This window comes from Hetaerina americana, unplaced genomic scaffold (genome assembly GCF_022747635.1).
Source record: "Hetaerina americana unplaced genomic scaffold, ioHetAmer1.1.p SCAF_9, whole genome shotgun sequence".
Lineage (NCBI taxonomy): Eukaryota > Metazoa > Arthropoda > Insecta > Odonata > Calopterygidae > Hetaerina > Hetaerina americana.
This window is the reverse complement of record NW_027287538.1, coordinates 78,697,520-78,717,492: the sequence shown is the minus strand read 5'-3', so window position 1 is coordinate 78,717,492 and position 19,973 is coordinate 78,697,520. Positions and strand designations below refer to the sequence as shown.

The following is a 19,973-nucleotide window of genomic DNA, read 5'->3' as shown; positions in this document are numbered from 1 at the left end:
TATATACATATGACATATTTAATTTCAACATTGGATCAATTCTAATTTGTTTAAAGATTGCTATTTTGCTTTACCCTTTCCTGGAAGGTCAGGAAATGACAATGAGCATGAACGCTATTCCAAAACATATTGGTTTAAGAAAGTATGAATCCACTAAAGAAGTCTGGCACTCAGAAATGATCAACATTTTGAATTTATTTATTTGATTTTTTAGATAGCTCTAAAACGTAGTTTTTCGTCTTAAGTTTGGGTACTGAGACTTAACTTTGGCTCACTGAGATGGAATCCTTTGTCCTCTCAAAATGAGCCTTCACTAGCAAAAAGGTTTGATTTAATTCATTTGATTTAAAAACTGATTTAATTTTCCATTTAATTTTTTCAATGTTGTTTTCAGTACAGAAGTTATTCAAACACTCATGTATGGTTTCAGTGATAATGATATTGGTATTAGGGACATGGTGATGCAAAATAGGTTGAGTCAATTTACAATAATTGGTATTTCTAACTTCCGTTATGCTGCTAATGGCTGTTGAATGATGTTTTCCTATTTATTTATTTTACAAAAAATATAATATTTCATTGAATGTTTTTTAAACATATTATTTGATTTTTTAAGATGTCTTTATTGTTTTTTAAGATGTCTAACTGAGGCTCTCTTCGGCCGCCCTACTCTGCTGTTTGCATTCTGTGTCCTCAGAGATATGGTCATTTGTGGACCAGGTGGCAGTTCTAATATTACCTCCAGGGAGGGTGTTGGGTGGTAAGGTCATGAAAACAGATTATTTCCATGGCTTATGCTTCTATAAAAGGACCTTTTATATCTGTGTGTCCATCAATGTTGATCCTATAACTACGAATTCTGAGGATAGGTTTACAAAATGTATGACTTACAAAAAACATAAAAAAGTTGGTTCAAGAAGTGACCCTGGTGTCTCATAAGAATTTGGTTTGGAACTTGGGCCATATCCAAATCAGAATGGCTCCTCCCAGACCTAGTGGAAACAAATCCATTTTGCTTCCCTAGAATCTGGAAACCAAATCCATTTCATCCTCCAAACCAAAGTTCCACTCCTGGGGTCCTGATGCTGGGCCCAAACTAAGGCTAGGAGTTCAGTTCGCATCCCTTCCCAGAAGAACTCCATCATGGGTTTCATACTGGGATTGGCCATTTTCAAATGGGAATGGTTTCTCCGAATAAATTAATTTGTATGAAAAAAGTTTAACTATTTAGTGTTCATGAATTGGAGGAGAGCCTCAAATCATCAAACTCAGAATAGAATCTGTTTCCACTGCTGGAAACATCATTCCATGAAGATTTTCCCCGCACTTGAAAAAGCCAAAGAAATGAAATGAAAGCAACCAGTCCCTCGTCATGCAAAAGCTTTCCATTTTGTAAAACAGTATTTTGCATGCATCAGTCCTGCTTCCCACAAATATTCCTGCTTCCTGAGCACATCTGGTGATGCATGGATTTAGCTGTGGATTGCCCTGGATTGGAGGATGGGAAGTGTGAGAAAGTGATTAGGGGAAGTTCCTCAACCGTGGTGCCCACTGGTGCTTACTGCAGAGGAGTCACACCATGTGCATTCGCGGCACATCTAATTTCCCTCATCGTGGATTCTTGCCCTTTCCTCCTGATTGGCTCAATGCAATCTCAAGGCAATGGTCCTTTCTTTCTCCCAAAGACGGACGACTCAGGCCCGCTACTCTCGGATGGCCAGGGTCTCATTGATGCCGGCGGGCGTTTCTTATACTCGATGGTGCCTGTTTTTGCGACACTTTCCAACCCTTAGGGCGGCGTTGGGTCGGAGCAAGCGAAAGCGCCGAGCACTCTGGAGGATATTTGGGAACGGTTGAGTCCGTAACCCGAGGAGGGAAATATTCCAATGAGAGAGAACGACCTTCCACTTCCCCCCAAGTACACCCTTGAGAATATCTGCCCAACACACACGCACGTGCCCTGGCACTCACCTCGACCGGGTCGGCGTGCACCATCCTCTGGTGCAGGGACGTCGCTTGCCTCGCCGCCGCGTCCACCTCCTCCTCATCAACCCCCACCTCTGGCTCCCGCAGCGTCTCCTCCGCCACGGCCGCCTCCGGGGGCGTCATGGGCACGGGACGGCGGGTGGGCGGGGGCGGTGGGCGAGGTGGGGTCTTGCTGCCCCTGGCGGGGGGGGCTATGATGGACACGGCAATGTAAGCGTTCCGGTGGTGGGGTGGGTGTCCGGGCGCCGCGCCTTCGTGGTGGTGCTGCTGCTGCTGTTGGTGCTGCTGCAGGAAGAGATCGGGAAGGAGAGGGGCGGAGGTGACGCGGTGGTAGGCGAACTTGGGCCGCCACTCGTCGCCGTGGCCGTCGGGGGGTGGTCGCGAGGGTTGCGGCGTGGTGGAGGTGGCCTCTCCGTGGGCCCCCGCCGGCAGCCCCCAGCGGGACATCTCCTCCCGCCGCGCTGCCTTCTCCTCCCGCTCCTCCGCACCGCTCGCCTCCTGTGCCGACCTCACGGTCGCCAGGGCCTGCACCCGCTGCATGGTCCTCTCGTACGTGGTGAGGTCATCGTCGAGCTGCCCTGAAAGCGATCATGGGCGACGATGTTTGATTGGGTGATTGGACTTTTGATCTATAAATGCATCTGCCTAATGAGGTATCGATGTTAATCATCCAATTCGTAAGGAAAAATATTGGTAAATATCGCTCAAATTAACAATCGCTGCCCGATTTCCGTTTCATTTTCTTATCAATTTCATTTGTATTTCGAACACGTTGAACACTAACACTAATTCAATGTTATATTCATTACGACGGCCGTGTGTCGTGCCCGGCAACGGGGGAGGCAAGGCTTCAAGGGAAACCGGCAGCAGCAAGACAGAAGACACAGGAGAAGACCACATTAGTTAGAATAGGAACGTGGAATGTTAGGACAATGATGAGGACAGGGAAACTGGAGAATATTAAGCGAGAGATCTAAACGGAAAAAAAGATATTTTAGGTCTATGCGAGGTGAGATGGAAGGATAGCGGGGATTACTGGAGTGATCAGTATAGAATAATATACAGCGGCGGGGACGAGAGCCGGCGACGGCGGAGACAGGGGTTAGTTATCACTAACACTTGGTTTAGACAGCACAAAAGACGCAGGTATACATGGAAAATGCCAGGTGACTCAGATAGGTATCAGCTAGATCACATTTGGCGAGACACAGGTTTAGGAACAGTGTAATAAATTCCCACAACTTCCCGGGAGCGGATGCGGACTCTGACCACAATTTAGTTGTTATGAAATGTAGCGTCCGTTTCAAAAAGATAAGGCAGGGGCGGCGAGTCAGAAAATGGAATGTAGAAGCCTTAAATGGATTGAAAAGGAAAAGAGTACCGACAAGCTGTAGAGGAAATCATGGAAGATGGTAAAGGGCTAAGTACTATTGAAGAAAAATGGGAGAGTATCGAGGAAGGGTTGTCTAAAGCCGCAAAAGGCACTATTGGAACCGTTGACGCAAAAAGGACTAGTACGTAGGCTGGTGCGCTGTACAGCAAAGTTAAATCGTTATCGGGATGTAAGAAAGGGAGATCTATGCTAACAGTTAGAGATAAGGCGGGTAAGGTAATAGTTGACACAGTAAAGATCAAAGAGAGATGGAAGGAGTATATAGAAGAACTGTATAGTAAAGAAAATAGACCAACAAAGTTAGGCATAGAAAAGGAACATGACCTGGAGGAAGACAGCTTAGGTCCAGGCATTTCGACGATGAGATAGAAAGAGCATTAAGGGAGATGAAACTAAATAAGGCCGTGGGGGTGGATAACATTCCCGCGGAACTATTGAAATATTTAGGAAAATGTGGGAGGAAGAGGCTATATGGGCTCATTCGTAGTATTAATGAGGTAGGAATCTGGCCGAAAGACTTTGTGAGATCAGTTTTAGTTCCTATTCCGAAAAAGGTAAAGACTACATCATGTGAGGACTACAGGACGATAAGTTAGATATCCCACGCAGCTAAAGTTGTTCTGAGGATAATAAACAAAAGGATAGAGAGTAGGACAAATGATTACTTAGGGGATGATCAGTTTGTATTGAGGAAGGCGAGAGGTACGCGTGATACCATTGCAGTAATGAGATTATTAATCGAGAGGAATATAGAATACAACCAGGAGGTATTTGCCTTTTTCGTAGATTTCGAAAAAGCGTTTGATAGAGTGAATTAGGAAAAACTAATGAGTATTCTGCAGAAAATAGGAATAGATTGGAGGGAAAGGAGGCTAATCCGCAACCTGTACATGTCTCAGACTGCTCAGGTGCGGGTGGGAAACGGGGAGTCCGGATGGGCAGTGTTAGGAAGGGGTGTAAGGCAGGGTTGCCGTTTATCACAGTTGCTTTTCCATTTGTATGTAGAGGAAATGTTTAAAGAGGCATGGGAAGAACTGGAAGTTGGAATGAAAGTGGGCGGGGAATTCGTAAAATCAGTTAAGTTCGCTGATGACCAGGCTTTATTTTGTCAGTCAGCCAAGGGGTTGCAAGCATTGCTGAGTGAATTGGAAATTCAGTGAGATAGGTATGGGATGAGAATCAATATTAATAAAGCAAAGGTTATCCGATTTTCTAGAAAGAAAAAGGCTAAGCTAAACATTTAAATAGGAGGGCAAAAACTAGAGCAGGTAGAACGGTTTACGTATCTCGGTAGTGTTTTGGACCAACACAGTCAAAGTAGTAGGGACGTAAGGCGAAGAATTGCGCTAGGCAAAGAGGCTTTCAAGGAGGAGGGAGTTGATGACAGGGACGTTGAGTAAGGATGTTAAGAAAAGACTCGTAAAAACTTTGATATGGAGGGTAGCTATGTACGGCGCGGAAACGTGGTCATTGAAGCAGGAGGATAGACGTAGACTGGAGGCTTTTGAAATGTCGGTGTGGAGAAAAATGGAGAAGGTGAAATGGACCAAAAGGAGAACAAATGAGGAAGTACTTGGTATGGTGGGCGAAGAGAGGGGTTTGTTGGGAGAAATCCTATGGAGGTAGGAAAATTGGATGAAGGGGGTATTGACCGGCAGTGGGATGTTGAAGACTGTGGTAGAGGGGAAAATGTTAAGCAAACGAGGAAAGGGAAGGGGCAGAATAGGGATATTAGTCGGGATGAAGGGAGGAAGGAAGTACTCAGAGCTGAAGAGGGACCTGATGTAGAGGGTGATGTTGTGTTTTGCTGGGGGTCTTAAATTGTTGAATTAGTAATTTTGTCCATCCAAAAACCCACCTTAACAGGCAGATTACCTAATAATAATGATAATAAGTTATTACGACAGTGACATTTAGTGAAGAGAATTATTTTTTCTTGGTGAAATAATGAGTATAGGTTTTTAAAATGCCACCGGGGGTTTCCCCTCAAAATGTTAATTTTACTGTCCATATTATTTGGTCGAAGAATGTGGGGCTCTCTGCCCTTCCCTCAATTCACTTCCATTCAATTCCCTCTCACCATCTGGTAAATAAATCCATGCTTATCCTTTTTCTTAAAATCATATCTTGTATTATACTTTCCACGAGAAGCCATTTCGTATTCTCTTGTTTTGGTTGGAGCCGTGGTCGATTGGCGATCTTTCCACTGGGTTTTCCCGAGGCCCTTGGGAAGCCCATCTGAAGAGGATAGGAATGGTGGACTTTTAGACTTCAGGAGGAGTCTTCAAGTGGACTCTTCCATAAACCATAGTCAGAAAAAAACGAGCCGGTACTGTATTGGCTACGGAAGGGTCAGTTGGCAGGGTGGTACTTCGATCCGTGCGGTTTGGGGTCGGCTATCTGTCTCCTGCCCTATCTGTTGTGTGCTTGATGGGGCACGAAGACCGGGTAGGTTGGACCTACCATTTTGGGAGTGCAGCCGAATTAAATAAGAGGCCGGAGGACTGAAGAACGCTGTACTACGAGGAACATTTGAAGAGCAAGGGCCGTTTGGTCATACGTATATTCGTCAGAATAAGTTTTTATTGACGGTTTTATTTTCCCACAAACCTTCTTCGCTTGTCTGCATAATCGTCGTTCACTTTCGACCACTTTCCGTAACGCTGCAATCTTTCCGTAACTTCTTCTCCCGACCCCAGCATGCGTGGAAGTTCGCCTCCCCTCCCACTTGGTATCGAACCAGTTGATTGCGGCGGTCCTGTGTCCCTCGTCGTCTTCAGACCGTTGTCCACCAAGCCACCGTTTCAAGCGCAAGAGTCGGGACTTTGTGCAATGTCGGGACTGGAGAAAGCGGTCCAAAAACGCTCGTTCAATATTCTTTGCTCAACATGCTCATAATTGCTGATCGGTAAGCATTTACCGTGCCCATTTTTCACACCATTTGTGATATCGGAGCTTTTCCGTGACAATCATTCGCGTTATTGGTGCGTCCGACAAGAGGGAAATTCATCAGCCAGAGCACCAATCATTAATCGTCAATCAGATCGCGGTTCTTGGTCCACTTCATCGATCTGGATGCCGAGCCTGCCGCTCCGCTCTCCATCATGCGCCATACATTGGTGCGGCCATTTCTGAAGCCTCGACACCATATCCTCCCCATTCTGACTCCAGATTCCCTCTGGAGACCCATTTTTCGCACTTTTTTTAGATCACGTTCCGTCCACAGTGACAAAACAACGCTTCAAGTCCTGCACTTTTCTAGCCTTGGGTCACAATGTCACACAGTTACGTGTTTGGCCACCTGTGGTACAACCGCGGATAGATTTCTCATGTCGAAATGCTTACCCAGTATATTGTGTACCTGATCCCTCGAGATGCCCACGCATCAGCAATTCCCACCAACACTTTTACCCTTCTATCATCCGTCAGCGTTTTTCAATGTTTTTATCACTGATTTATGGAATGGTGACGTCAAGAGGGCGAGCAAAACGCTCAGCTTCACTTCTTCTCATATGTCCCCTTCGAAAATTTTGAAACAACCCGTAAACTAATCTGATAAAAGGCGCAGATTCACATGGATGGTTATCGTTTCCCTTCATCCTCTTTAATCAGCACACCATTCATCTCTTTCAATATTTTTTTAACGCTTACTTAAGAATAAGAATGGTTAAGCAGAGTAATGGGCCGATCTGAAATAAAATTGACGAGTATATCTCGAAGAGATGACACTAGATGAAAATACCTTAAAAATTCGCCAGGGATGCCATCTTTCTCAATTTGCGCGGAATTTCACCAACTCTTATTTCTTTCATCTATTTGTCGTGCGTTCTGCGATTTCTTCCAGCAATGTTCCCCTTATCAGTTATTAGTTTATATTTTTCCTTTACATTTTATTGCATGCTCCACCGCAGCCACACACACTCAAATACGCTCTCACTCTTATGACACGCCAACTCTCTTGTCTCAACGACCAAGATTCCGATTAACAGTAGCACAATACCACGGCCCATTAGTTGTCACCTGTCATTCATTTCTTTACGACATGTCTTTGTGCCTTTAGGTTCCTGTCTAGAGCTGCCTCCCTTTGGTCAGAAATGCTTTTTTTTGCGTATCACAATTGTTGCTTTAATGCCCAGTTCTTGCCAACCTTCCACAACAATTTTCTTAATTGCTAAACTGTTTCGCCTTCTCTACTTTGTGCTAGCACGTCCAAATATTTAATTTTTATCTCGTCTCTCATCATCTTGAGAACCTAATACATACTTTTATACTCTTTCTTTTCACTATTATTGTTACTCATTTTGGAAATTTGAGGATTTTTTTTAAAGCTCAACTGAAGTCACTGGACATTCGAAATCATTTCTCCCGTGGGGAGTCCGCGAATTCGACTCGAATCACATTTGGAGATGTGATTTGGAAAGGCGCCTTCACAATTTACAGCGAATTATCTATAAGGGAATAGAAATTGTGTGATGGAACATATTGAATTAAATATCTATCCATGAATCATCTGATTGGATATTACGTCTATTCCAGGCTGCTTGAGCTAAGCAGGGTTAAAAGTCTATCACATAAAAATTTACTTCAAACAAGCGTGATTTCTGATCTCTGGCAAAACCGTAATGGCCACTCGGTCCCCTTGTACCGTATTCAAAAATTCTGAATTGAATTGAGATCACTAGTGTTGTGCCAGTTTTGTGCACAGGGACGAGCAAGTCTCCCGGCGCCAAGTAAAATGCCTTCTTCGGCTGGGCATCCGCATCCCGTACGCGTCTACTCACTCAGTAGATCGTGGACCCTCTTCCACTCGTCTGGGTTCTCGGCTATCCGCAGCATCAACTCCAGGAGGTCCTCATCCCTCTTGGGGTCCTCGGGGTCCATCAGCTGCGACAGCCGCAGGAAGAAACAAAACAACTATTATACCATTAATGTATTTTCATAATTCATCTATCATGGAATGTCAACCATCCAATGGATATTCATCCTAGTTACCCTCGCGACCTGGCATAGACCACACTACATATGTACACGCTGGGGCAGCCCAAATGGCCTTCGGGGCGGGCCATCAAAAGCAAAGCGAAGGGCTCGCTGTCGCGGTAGCTAACTTGGGCGCGCAGTGGCCGCAGTCCCTGGTCCGATGCACCTAACCTCATGAAAGGCATGTGGAGGACCCGGGTCTCCATATATACACGAGGCTTGCGGGTCTCCTCTGATTTCTAAACGTACCTGTAACCATACGTTACAAATTTCGAGTTCAGGAGCGGTCAAGTCTAAACTCTTCCTGCCTTCGAGTGTTTATAGACAGGCAATTCCACGACTGCCATCGCTCACGGACACCAAAAACTCCTCAGTCCTCCCATGGTGTAGTTTTTACCGTTTTCGGAATAGGAACTAACACTGACCTCACAAAGTCTTCCGGCGAGATTCCTTCCTCATAGATACTACGAATCGACGCATATAGCCTCTTCCTCCCACATTTTCCTATACATTTCAGTAATTCCGCAGGAATGTTATCCACCCCCACGGCCTTATTTAGTTTCATCTCTCTTAATTCCCTTTCTCTCTCATCGTCGAGTATGCCTGGACCTAAGCTATCTTCCTCTACGTCATGTTCCTTTTCTATGTCTAACGTTTTTGGTCTAAGTTCTTTACCATACAGTTTTCCTCTATATTCTTTCCATCTCTCTTGGATCTTTCCTGCGTCAACTATTATCTTACCCGCATTATCTCTAACTGTTAGCATAGATCTTCCTTTCTTACTTCCCGATAAAAATTTAACTTTACTGTACAGCGCACCAATTTCACCCTTCCTCTGCAAACTTTCCATATCCTCACACTGCGTCTTTCACCACGCTTCTTTTGCTTTGTTTGTTGCCCGCCTCAATTTATTATTTAACTCTTTGTACTTAATTTTGCCTAACTCAGTGTGTACATTCTTCCATTTTCTCCTCTCATCCATCTTTGTAATCATTTCATCCGTGATCCATGGTTTCCTAGTCTTTTTTTTTCGTTGACGGTTCCAATAGTGCCTTTTGCGGCTTTAGATAGCTCTTTCTTGATACTTTCCCATTTTTATTCGATAGTACTTAGCTCTTTAATATCCTCCACGATTTCCTCTACCGACTGTTTGTATTCCTTCCTTTTCAAACCATTTAATGCTTCTACATTCCATTTTCTAACTCGCTGCCCCTGCCTTATCTTTTTGAAACGGACGCTACATTTCATAACAACTAAATTGTGGTCAGGGTCCGAATCCGCTCCCGGGAAGTTGTGGGAATTTATTACACTGTTCCTAAACCTGTGTCTCACCAAATGTGATCTAGCCGATACCTTTCTGAGTCACCTGGCATTTTCCATGTATACCTGCGTCTTTTGTGGTGTCTAAACCAAGTGTTGGTGATGACTAAATCCTGTCTCCTGCAGAACTCAACTGCTTTCTCCCCGCGGTCATTCCTCGTGCCTAAACCGTAGTCCCCCACCTCATCATCATGTCTTCCTTCGCCTACCGTCGCATTCCCATCCCCATCACTATCAAATGTTTCCCTGCAGGAACACACGCGATCATGTCCTCTAACTGATCGTATATCCTGTCGACCTCTTCTTCCTTATGGTTGCTCGGTGGCATGTATACCTGAATAATAACTAAGTTCGTCGGTTCTGCTTTTATCTCCACTAGTAGTATTCTATCCGTTACCTGCTCTATGTTGACTACGCTTCTCCCTACCTCTTCATTTAATACAATGGCAACCCCTCGTTGGCTCTCGTCCCCGCCGCTGTATATTATTCTATACTTATCACTCCAGTAATCCCCGCTATCTTTCCATCTCACCTCGCGTAGACCTAAAATGTCTATTTTTCCCGTTTCCATCTCTTGCTTTATATTCTCCAGTTTCCCTGTCCTCATCATTGTCCTAGTATTCCACGTTCCTATTCTAACTAATGTAGTCTTCCTCTTCTGCATCTTCCGTCCTGCTGCTGCCGGTTTTCCCTTGCAAGGGCTTCGTGGGATGACGACCGCGGAAGCCTTACTTTCCCCGCTGCCGGGCACGACACACGGCCGATTGGGCCGAGCCCCGTAGTTGCCAGGACTCAAAATCTCTGTATTGTCCATTATTTAAATCCTGGGAATGATAATTGAGGTGGTTTCCCGTTGTCCTCCTCAATAGTGTTTTTAACGGGACACCATCACTTACTGACCGCCTCACTGGGGTCAGACGCTGCGTGGACTACCTTTCGTCTGTCTCCTAACCTTCGACCTATCTGGTATGGGTCACCCTACCAGGAGTAATTGTTATTACTCCCGCCAGCACAGCTCTAGGGGTCATCGGAACGCACAAGGCCTTCCACCACGTCAAGGTTGTAGTCCGGGGAAAGGACATAAACATATTATATATATAATTAATTAAATTAACTTTCCTCAGATTTGATCTTCTAGCTCGGTAATTTGACAACGCTCTGCGCATTCGTTTTATTCGCGAGCAGCCTGTGCTTCCACAATTCTCATTTGACTTGCGTCATACTTAAAACGCTATTGCCATTTACTTTTTCACCTTAGATAGGCAAAGGGCTGGTGGTGAGTGCCACCTCTGTCAACCACAACGAGTAAAGACATGAAATATTGAAGAAATTCTCCTTCCATAAAATGGCTGGCATAAATACTTTGATTAAATGAAATTTATTTTGTACGACTTGCAGAATCAGCCTCGAAAATCAATCACAATACTTTCGCCTACTTATTGTAATTTTTTCCCGTTTCACCAAACTGCTAAATGAAATATTAAAGTTATAACTTTCCTAATATCCTCTTCTGGATTTTACATTTTTCAATTCCTTTTCTCGATTCGACCGACACGTTGTTGATTTTCTCACTGCCTGAAATTCCATTTCAGAATTTCTCAACCATGAAAAGATTAAAAAAATACCAAGATGTTAATTTTCGCTCCTCTCTCCATGCACTCGCATGTATGTAACATGAAACTCGGTTTGGCGAACGTCATGACTAGCAATGCAACTTGCATTTCTAGAAATAAATTAAACTTTCCGCTGTCTGAAAACTAACTGAGGCATTATCCAGAGACTCGCTCGCTTTAATAACCAGCCATTTTCAACTCCGGTGAATAATAAAGTGTCCGCGGTAACATTTGAGCAAACATTAATTGACTGATCGAACGGACAAGTATAAACCGTCCCGGTAGGGAAGTCTCACCTTTACCGGTCTTTGTGCATAAGGAACGCATTGCATTGAAAAAAATAAACGTGGCTGAACAGGAAGTGTGGCTTGTAAGAAGGAGAAACTTAAAACTAGGAATAAAATATGAAATCGTGACCTAACAAGAAAGGAAAGCCGACAGGGGACGGCTTTTACAAAGAAATACAATTAAACATAACACTTTCAGGTTTAACTTTGTGGAATTCCTTCATTATGAGGGTGAATAGAAACTTAACATTTCCACAGTAAAGATTTAATATTTCATGACCATGGTTTCGATGCTTCGCAGCATCATTAGGTAACGTACATCAACATTTTTCCAACTTATATAGCCTGGCTCCAAGAGGGGAGTAAGGGAGAAGAGAGGGGGTAAGGTAGGGGGAGTAAGGGAGAGGGGGTAAGTTGGGTTTGGGTGCAGCAACCTATTAGTGGTCTAGGGGAGGGGGAGGCTATGTATTGGAAGGTTACTGGTTCAAATCTGTGAAAGTTTATATTAATTAAGTGATCTTTATTTAAACTTTAACAAATTTGAGCCAGTAATCTTCCAATACATAGCCTCCCCCTCCCCTAGACCACTAATAGGTTGCTGCACCTGAACTCAACTTATCCCCTCTCCTCTCCCTTACTCCCCTCTTGGAGTCAGGCTATATAAGTTGGAAAAATGTGGATGTATGTCACCTGATAACGATGCGCAGCATAAAAACCACGGTCATGGAATATTAAATCTTTATTGTGGAAGTGTAGAGTTTCGTTTTTACCCTCATTAATACAAATAAGAACGTCAGTAACGGAACAGCATAGAGCGGTACAAAAAGGGAATGGAGGCGAGGAGAGCCCATTTCCCACAGCGGGGAGGTACTTTTGGGCAAGAGGAAGAGGGTGGGAGCAAGACCATGAAGCGGATGAAGCGATACCAAAAATAACATGGCGGATGAAGGAAGGTATCCGTCGGGCCGATAAGCGGCTTATTGCTGTGAAGAAAATTAAAATTACAAGACATAGAAAAGACTCATAGGCGAGTAATATCTTTAGGCAGTGTATACGTGTGTTTCTCCCCGGAATTCGATTTTAATCGTTACGCTCTGAAAAGGTTTGAATGCATAGATCTCATAACGCCTTTTGCCGCGGCTCTCTTGAGGATACTCGCATTTATAATAGTAGTTTAACATAATTAGTCGCTCGATTATTAAGCCCAATAAATGCAACCCGCCGAATTCGAGAACAGCAATGAATTCACGATGCCTCTCATATCCGTGCCTAAATGACGAACTAACACGCGCGTATCTGTGAAATGTTGCAAAGTTTTTAAAGATCAGAATATTTTTTTCTAATTTCTAATCGGGACATCCAAATAATTTTCATGTTACGCGTTGCTATAGGCTGATGCGAGAATAAACCACCGGGTTCAATCAGAAAAAAAGATTCGTTCGATTCTGACATTGCGCGCGCATTTATGGAAAATGGGTCGCGGATGGGGAAAAATATCCGCGTTGCGACAACTGCGTGCCTCGCACTCACCTTTCTCGCCATGTGGGCCTTCTTCATGGCAGCCCTGGTGCTGGACGACTCCTCGTCCCGCTCCTCTGAGTAAGGGGGGCCGCCCTGAGCGGCGCCCCGGGCGGAGGGCGGCGGGAGGCCGGGCGGAGGACCGGCCAACTCATCCCGCGACTGCCTCCGTCTCAGCGCCGCCAGCTCCCGCAAGGAGGAGGAGAGGCGCTCTTCCAGCGGGGCGCTCCCCGGCCCCGGGGTCGACCCTGCGGGGAGAGGGCCCGTCAGATGACAGAGGACCGACAGACATCGGACGGGAGTCACCTCTTTTCGGGACTCTTCAAAGGGTGCTCCAATGGGAAAAGGGCGCTCCATTATGCGCGATTGTCATTGTTTCGCAAACAATGCATCTACATGTGGATGAAGCTGTAAACGTTGGAGCAGGTGTGAAGATTACTTACATATTACACTGCACATACCACATGGTAGTGAGCAAGCCACCACTAGGGTGCGTGGCAGGGGTGTCATAACACTCCAGACCCCTTTTGACCCAAAATGCTTTTCCTTCTCAGCGCGGTCGGACAATATTATGCCGATCCCTTATCATTCATGGGCAAAATGACATCTACTATCTGTCTATTTTACAGTTAATCTTTCTAATTTCATTTATATAATCTCTCACACCGTGTTACGATGGGCTAATAAAACATTTTGAATATCATCGCTAAAGAGATCTTTCCAATGCAGGAGATTTAATCTGTAATTTGAAAACGGAAATGGTTACCTTCGTTCGGCGAGTGAATCCCCGCCTAGACCTTCTACTAATTTTGACACGCTACTCAGTTTATCACAACAACTGGAATATTTGACAAATCTAGCTCTCCCTCGCAGCACGCCAACTAAATCGCCAATCAATCCAACTTCATGAGGATCCCATACGCTGACCTAATTTTCCAAATGAGGGCTAACGAGCAAAAGATAACATTGCTGGAAATGCTTCAATGTTGGAGAGGTCGCGAGTAACTCTTAAGTATTTCATTGAGTCTATAATTTCTATTTCGGTATTCCTGATGCAAAAGACGTTCGGGATGATACTGCTGCTATTTCCAACAGTCATCACAACACACTTTTTTAAAGTTTAATTCTAATTGCCAAGGGCCGCGCCGACGTTGTATAGCATTAAGGTGTATTGCCGAAGGTTCTTTTTCCTCCGGATTACCGATATCCCTGTAAACCGTCGGCAAATAAACATTACTTTCTTACTCAAAACCGCGAAATTATGGCTTTGGCCATTTATTCAATAAATGGAGAGATTTAGCAAAAGGACCAAACGAGTAATGACTGCCCTTCATTTTATATTCGAGTACACGTATCTCTTCTAGAATAAACTCTCCAGCGTCCACACTAACATCGTAACAGCGTCTGTCACCACGCTTCTTTCGCCCAATTTGTTTCGCACCTCAGTTGAAAAAAATCTTATTAATCCTTCTACATAACTCTCTGTTTATATTCTTCTATTTCCCTTCCTCATTTATCTCCCTTACCATCAAGTCAGTAATCCATGGTTTCCTTAGCCTTTTCCTATTAACAGTTCCTATAGTTTATTTTGTCGTTCTCGAGATTCCATTTTTGATATATTCCCATTATTTCTCTATGGTACACAGTTTTCCTTTCATCACTCATGATTTTCTCTACAGCCTGCTGATAATCATTCCGTGTTCATCCAGTTTGATGATTCGTTTCATTTCCTAATTCAACTGCCCAACTTTATCTTTTTGATTCGAACGCTACACTTCATTATGACTAATTATAATCTGAGTGTACATCCGGAGAAACTGTGCGAATTGATTACGCTGTTTCTAAAGCTATGTCTAACCGCAATATAGTCTAACTGATCCCTTTCTTAGTCACCTGGAATTTAACATGTATACCTGCGCCTTTTGTGGTGTCTAACCCAAGTGTTGGTGATGACTAACCCGTGTTATCTGCAGAACTCAACTGCTTTCTCCCCGCGGTCATCCCTCGTGCCTAAACCGTATTCCCCCACCTCATAACCATCTCTTCCTTCGCCTACCATCGCATTCCAATATCCCATCACCATCAAATGTTTCCCTGCAGGAACACACGCGATTATGTCCTCTAACTGATCGTTTATCCTATCGACGTCTTCCTCTTTATAATATGCTCGGTGATATGTGTACCTGAACAATGACTAAGTTCGTCGGTTCTGCTTTTATCTCTACTAGTAATATTCTATCCGTTGCCTGTTCTATGTTTTCTACTATTCATTCTTCTTTTTAGATCAATTGTATTTCCTTTTCATCGCAGACTATCTTCACCTCTCCTGTATTTCCCTTTATAATTATTACTCCTTAAATACCGCTGCCTTTCTTCGCACTTTATATATTTGTATTTCTCTCTATATCTTTTGCTTCATATTTTTCAATTTTACTGTTTCAACTTCGTTTTAACATCATAGCTCTCCATTCCAACTGCTTCAGTCCTCTCCTGTACTCATCCTGTCGAATTCCTTTATCAAAGATTTCGTGAGATGACGACCACAGAGCATCTCAACGCACAATATGTAGTAAAAACAATGCATAAAAATCAATCATAGAATCGATGCCGGCAACGGTCGTACTTTGTCACTTTGGAGATGCCATTATTCATCGTAAACAAAAGATTTGATTGGTTCCCAAAATTCAGCTCTCCGAAAAAACGACCAAAGGGAGAACACTTTCCATTGAAATTAAATGAATATTTTTTTAATTTGTCGCATTAGAAAATGCTGAAAAAAGTGCAATGCAAGAAATGACTCCGCGCGCCCTAAAAAAAGCAGTTTTCTCAATTTGAGTCACGTAAACAATTTAAGGGGAACATAACAGTGACTAACCACAAATGGTGGGTATCCTAGGATGTACCTGTATCTTTCGGAGAGTTAGAATGGTTCGGATAGTCCGAATGTCATGGCGTGATACTAAAAGCAGATGCCCATTTTAAGGTGAACGGAGTTACAGATTGTATTGTAATGTATGCATTTTTATATCTGCGGCAAATCAATACACATTGGTTGTTGACATAAGGAATTCCTCAAGAGCGTTTTCAGTACCATGATATTGGTGCTCCCACGAATTGGAAAGGCCCCTCTCCACCAAATGGCCTCAACCCAACTCGGGCGGATGCCCACCTCGGAGCAGTACCAAACAGTCATGCGAACGTACCCTCTCCACCCTCGCCGACTTCCTCCTCCCCTTCCTCCTCCTCCGGATCACCCCCTCCGCCGCGGTGGTGGCCCCCATCCTCAGGTTCGCCTCCGGCCCCGTCGTGCAGGCGGCTCAGCTTCTGCAGCTCCTCGAGGACGTCCGCCTCCGACGCGAGGAGCTGTGCGGTCGGGGGCTCGTCCGTGGTCTCGGTCCCTCGGGCGGGGGGCCTAAGGAAGCTCACCTCCTCCACACCCAAGCCTGGGGTGAAGAGATCTGCGTGCCAAGAGAGAGAGAGGCGGCGGTGGTTATGCATTGCATTTCTCTGACGCGCGACATGCACGCGCGCCCCCGGAGCAACGCCATCAGCTGGTTTGCCTTACAAGGTTTGTATTAAAGGTATCGGACAAAAATGTTTTTCCTGACATGTCCGTGAAGTGCTGGATTCAGACTGTCGGTTAAGTGTGCGCATGATCTCAGATCGTATATTGGCATTGATAAGATGACAGTGCACTCACCATTATCACTGAAAATTTGGCGATGCGAAAGATCTGCGCTAAACTCGTGTCCCGAAGGTCGGGCAACCAAAAGAGTTGAGTTGAGTGTCTGCCTGCAGAGTCCTTCTGCAATGACATCGCGACGATTCCCCAATCCCCTTATAGTTCCGACTTGGCAAGCAGATTATTATTTCCCATTCCAAAAAGTGAAATCCTCCCTCTAAGGACAACACCATGGGACCTTAAAAGCCGTCAAAGAAGCTTGCATGCGTACCCTGAAGGACCTTCCGGAATCCTCCTACCAGGGTACCTTCGAGTCGTTCAAAAGAGCCGCTGGCCAAAGTATCTTCGCTCAGGGATGTACTTAGATTTTGTAACAATATCTGAAAATCAATTTATTTTACATAAACTTTCCCCGATGCTTTTTAAGCAAACCATGTGAATCAAATTTCACAATACTTTTCCCGATACATTTGATACAAACCATGTAAATCTATTTTCCTGAAACTTTTCCCGATATTTTTTCATGCAAAACATGTACAGACACTGTTGTGTTTCCAATTTCAAGATCTATTTAAAGAGCCAGAGATGAAAAATGTTCTCTGCTGGTACATGCATGATGAGTTGACGGGTCGGGTCGTTAAGTAACGAGTCCGGAGTCATGAGCTCACAGAAGCCAGCAAATAGTTTTCCACATTTTATGTTGCTTCAAGAAAGTACAAACGAATAAGTTTTTCAGCCTAATTTTAGTCGGCCAAATCTTCCGAGAGTTCTCACCGAAAGAGTCAAATGCCACGGATGAAATGGATTAAAACTATGCAATCACCATTAACCACCATTGATTGAAGATATCTTTTCTTGACTATATTAATTTCTTCCTGGAAATAATCTCTAATTTTTATCATTGTCGCGAATTCAATAAAATCACAGATATTATGTAAGACGTCAACAATACAAATAGGAGTCCAATGCCTCGAGTTCAATAAGGGTCCATTTAAGAATTGGAACACTTGCTTTATTACGAAATGAAATCTACATTTTACATCTCCCTGCAAGCTGCCTCGAGAATGTGTTGTAAAGGGAGTTAGGTCACCAGCCAATAGAATTTGGGAATGAGGCAAATGACGCGTGGCGTTAGTGGGAGGCGATATAGTTAGTAAATGGTGTGAGACTTTAGTGTAAGGTGTGAGTGGCGTTATTATTAGTCGACACCATGAGGTGTTACTCTGGTGCTTTAAATTTAGACGTTACTATAAGGTCACAGATCTCAGGCGTCAGAAGCATTCGTGACAACACTTAATGCGAGGCGTTTGTGTCAGGGGTTAAAGTGAGTTTAGTTTCGGCGTGTCGTGAGGCGTTATCGTGAGGTGTCAGAGTGAAGCATTAATTAAGGGGTTACTAGGAAGTGTAAGTGCGAGTCATTAGTATGAAGCGTTAGCGTGAGGCATTGCAATGAAGCGTTAGAATGAGGCGAGGCAAGGAGGTTAGCTTGGAAGTTAGTGCGAGGTGTTAGTTTTAGGCGTTAGTGTGAAGCGTTAGTTTAGGCGATAGTCGTAGGTATATGTGTATTGCGTAAGTGTGAGGCGTAACTAATGCTACAGTATGAGGCGTGTAAGGCGTTAGTGTTAGCGTTAGTGTAGGCCAAATAATTAGACGTAAATGTTTAAGTTAATTTTAGGCGTTATGTTGTATGTGCCTGTAACGGAATGTATTTATGTATGAAATGCAATGTACGTACGTATGTATGTAATATGTGTGTGTTACATATATGTATTTATGTGTGTATTTTATATGTGTTTGCATTTAATGTCACGTAAAAATGTGATGTATGCACGCGTGTAATGTATTTGATGCAACAGGTATGAAATGTATGTACTCACCGTCCTTCCTGGAGATGGGCGCCACCTCGATCGGAGGTTCGGAGGGTGGCTCCTCCTCGGCTCCACCCTGCTCTCCCCGAAGTCCCGCCACCAGCCGGCCGTCGCGCGCCGGGTCCTCGCTCCCCTTCAACTGCTCCAATTGACGCTCGAAGTCCGGAGGCGGCTGGTGGTTGTGGTCATGGAGCGAGTGCTGATGATACTGCTGAGGAAGAAGGAGAGACCACCACTCTTTTAACTGTCTTTATCAATGGAAGAAGGGACCATTTGGTCTCAATTTCGCCCAAATAAAGACCTCTATCTATCTATCTATCATCTTAATTTCCCCTTTCTCGAATCATTTTATTTGAAGTATGGAAAACATTTTTTTCCTGGAAACGAAAAATTTCTTTAAGTATACTCTTTACATTATTTAATTCATCTCTGGCATTTTCTTATGATTTTAAACTTTCTGAGTATTACTGCTGTTATACCAGTGTTCCTATTCGTTTCCGCGATGATAATAGATCTGTTTTCCCATTAATGAAACCGCTAATTAATGGCCAACATTTCTCCAAGTTGTATCCGTGGTGAGAGAATCCGCTACTGCATTCCAGATCCAATTTATGGAGTGTTTCTGGAATAGCATTTCCCGTTAATGCCATATCTGAAATCCGCCATTCTGCTTATTTGGAATTGTAGATTTGTTGACATTGATGTAACAGACATACATAAATGGGGTAATTTAAACCACATTTTTGTCTCAGATCTGTTTTTCTTGTGAATGCATGTATGTGTATTGTCAGAGTGACCGTTGACCAGACTTGACCGTTGCCACCAGGACAATTGCCTGATTGCAACTATATAAATTCTTAAGTAACATTGACATTAACACAGAAATTGATACATGAAGGAGAAACAGCTCCTGATCTATAAGAGAAACAAAGCGATCATCAGAAGTACTAAGTATGCCGATAGTCATGTATTTATATTAATCTAAGATGAGTCTCATCCATTGTTTTGATTTCATTTTTATGTAATCTATTTATATTGTACCTAGCTGACCTGACCTGATTACTGCATCCGTATCATCTAATGGCAACAGCTAACCAGAAAGCGTAGATAACAAAAAGGTAGAAAAATATGTGCTCGTAAATAAGAAATAAATTGTTTCATGTACCGCTTTTGCAAAACAGATATTTTTTAAATATGCTGCTGCTGTAAGATTAATAAAAATGTCCATTCGTAAGGAACTTCCAAATACACCTCTGCAGTGATTAACTTTGAAGATATTAAAATTTAAAATACCAGTTTTTGTGAAACTGAACTGAAATATTTCCAAAC

The 19,973-nt window shown here is 43.7% G+C and overlaps 1 protein-coding gene across 2 annotated transcripts in view; it reads right to left on the bottom strand.

Moving 5' to 3' along the window:
* LOC139698896 (uncharacterized) overlaps positions 1 to 19,973 on the bottom strand; it is an 841,340-nt gene that overhangs the window by 7,569 nt on the left and 813,798 nt on the right. For both annotated transcript variants that reach the window (XM_071597847.1, XM_071597848.1), the window contains 5 exons: positions 18,654 to 18,855; positions 16,298 to 16,552; positions 13,107 to 13,342; positions 8,161 to 8,293; positions 1,972 to 2,564 (listed from right to left, as the gene is read on the bottom strand). In XM_071597847.1, coding sequence (XP_071453948.1) covers positions 1,972 to 2,564; positions 8,161 to 8,293; positions 13,107 to 13,342; positions 16,298 to 16,552; positions 18,654 to 18,855 — 1,419 coding nt within the window. The remainder of the gene's footprint in view (positions 1 to 1,971; positions 2,565 to 8,160; positions 8,294 to 13,106; positions 13,343 to 16,297; positions 16,553 to 18,653; positions 18,856 to 19,973) is intronic.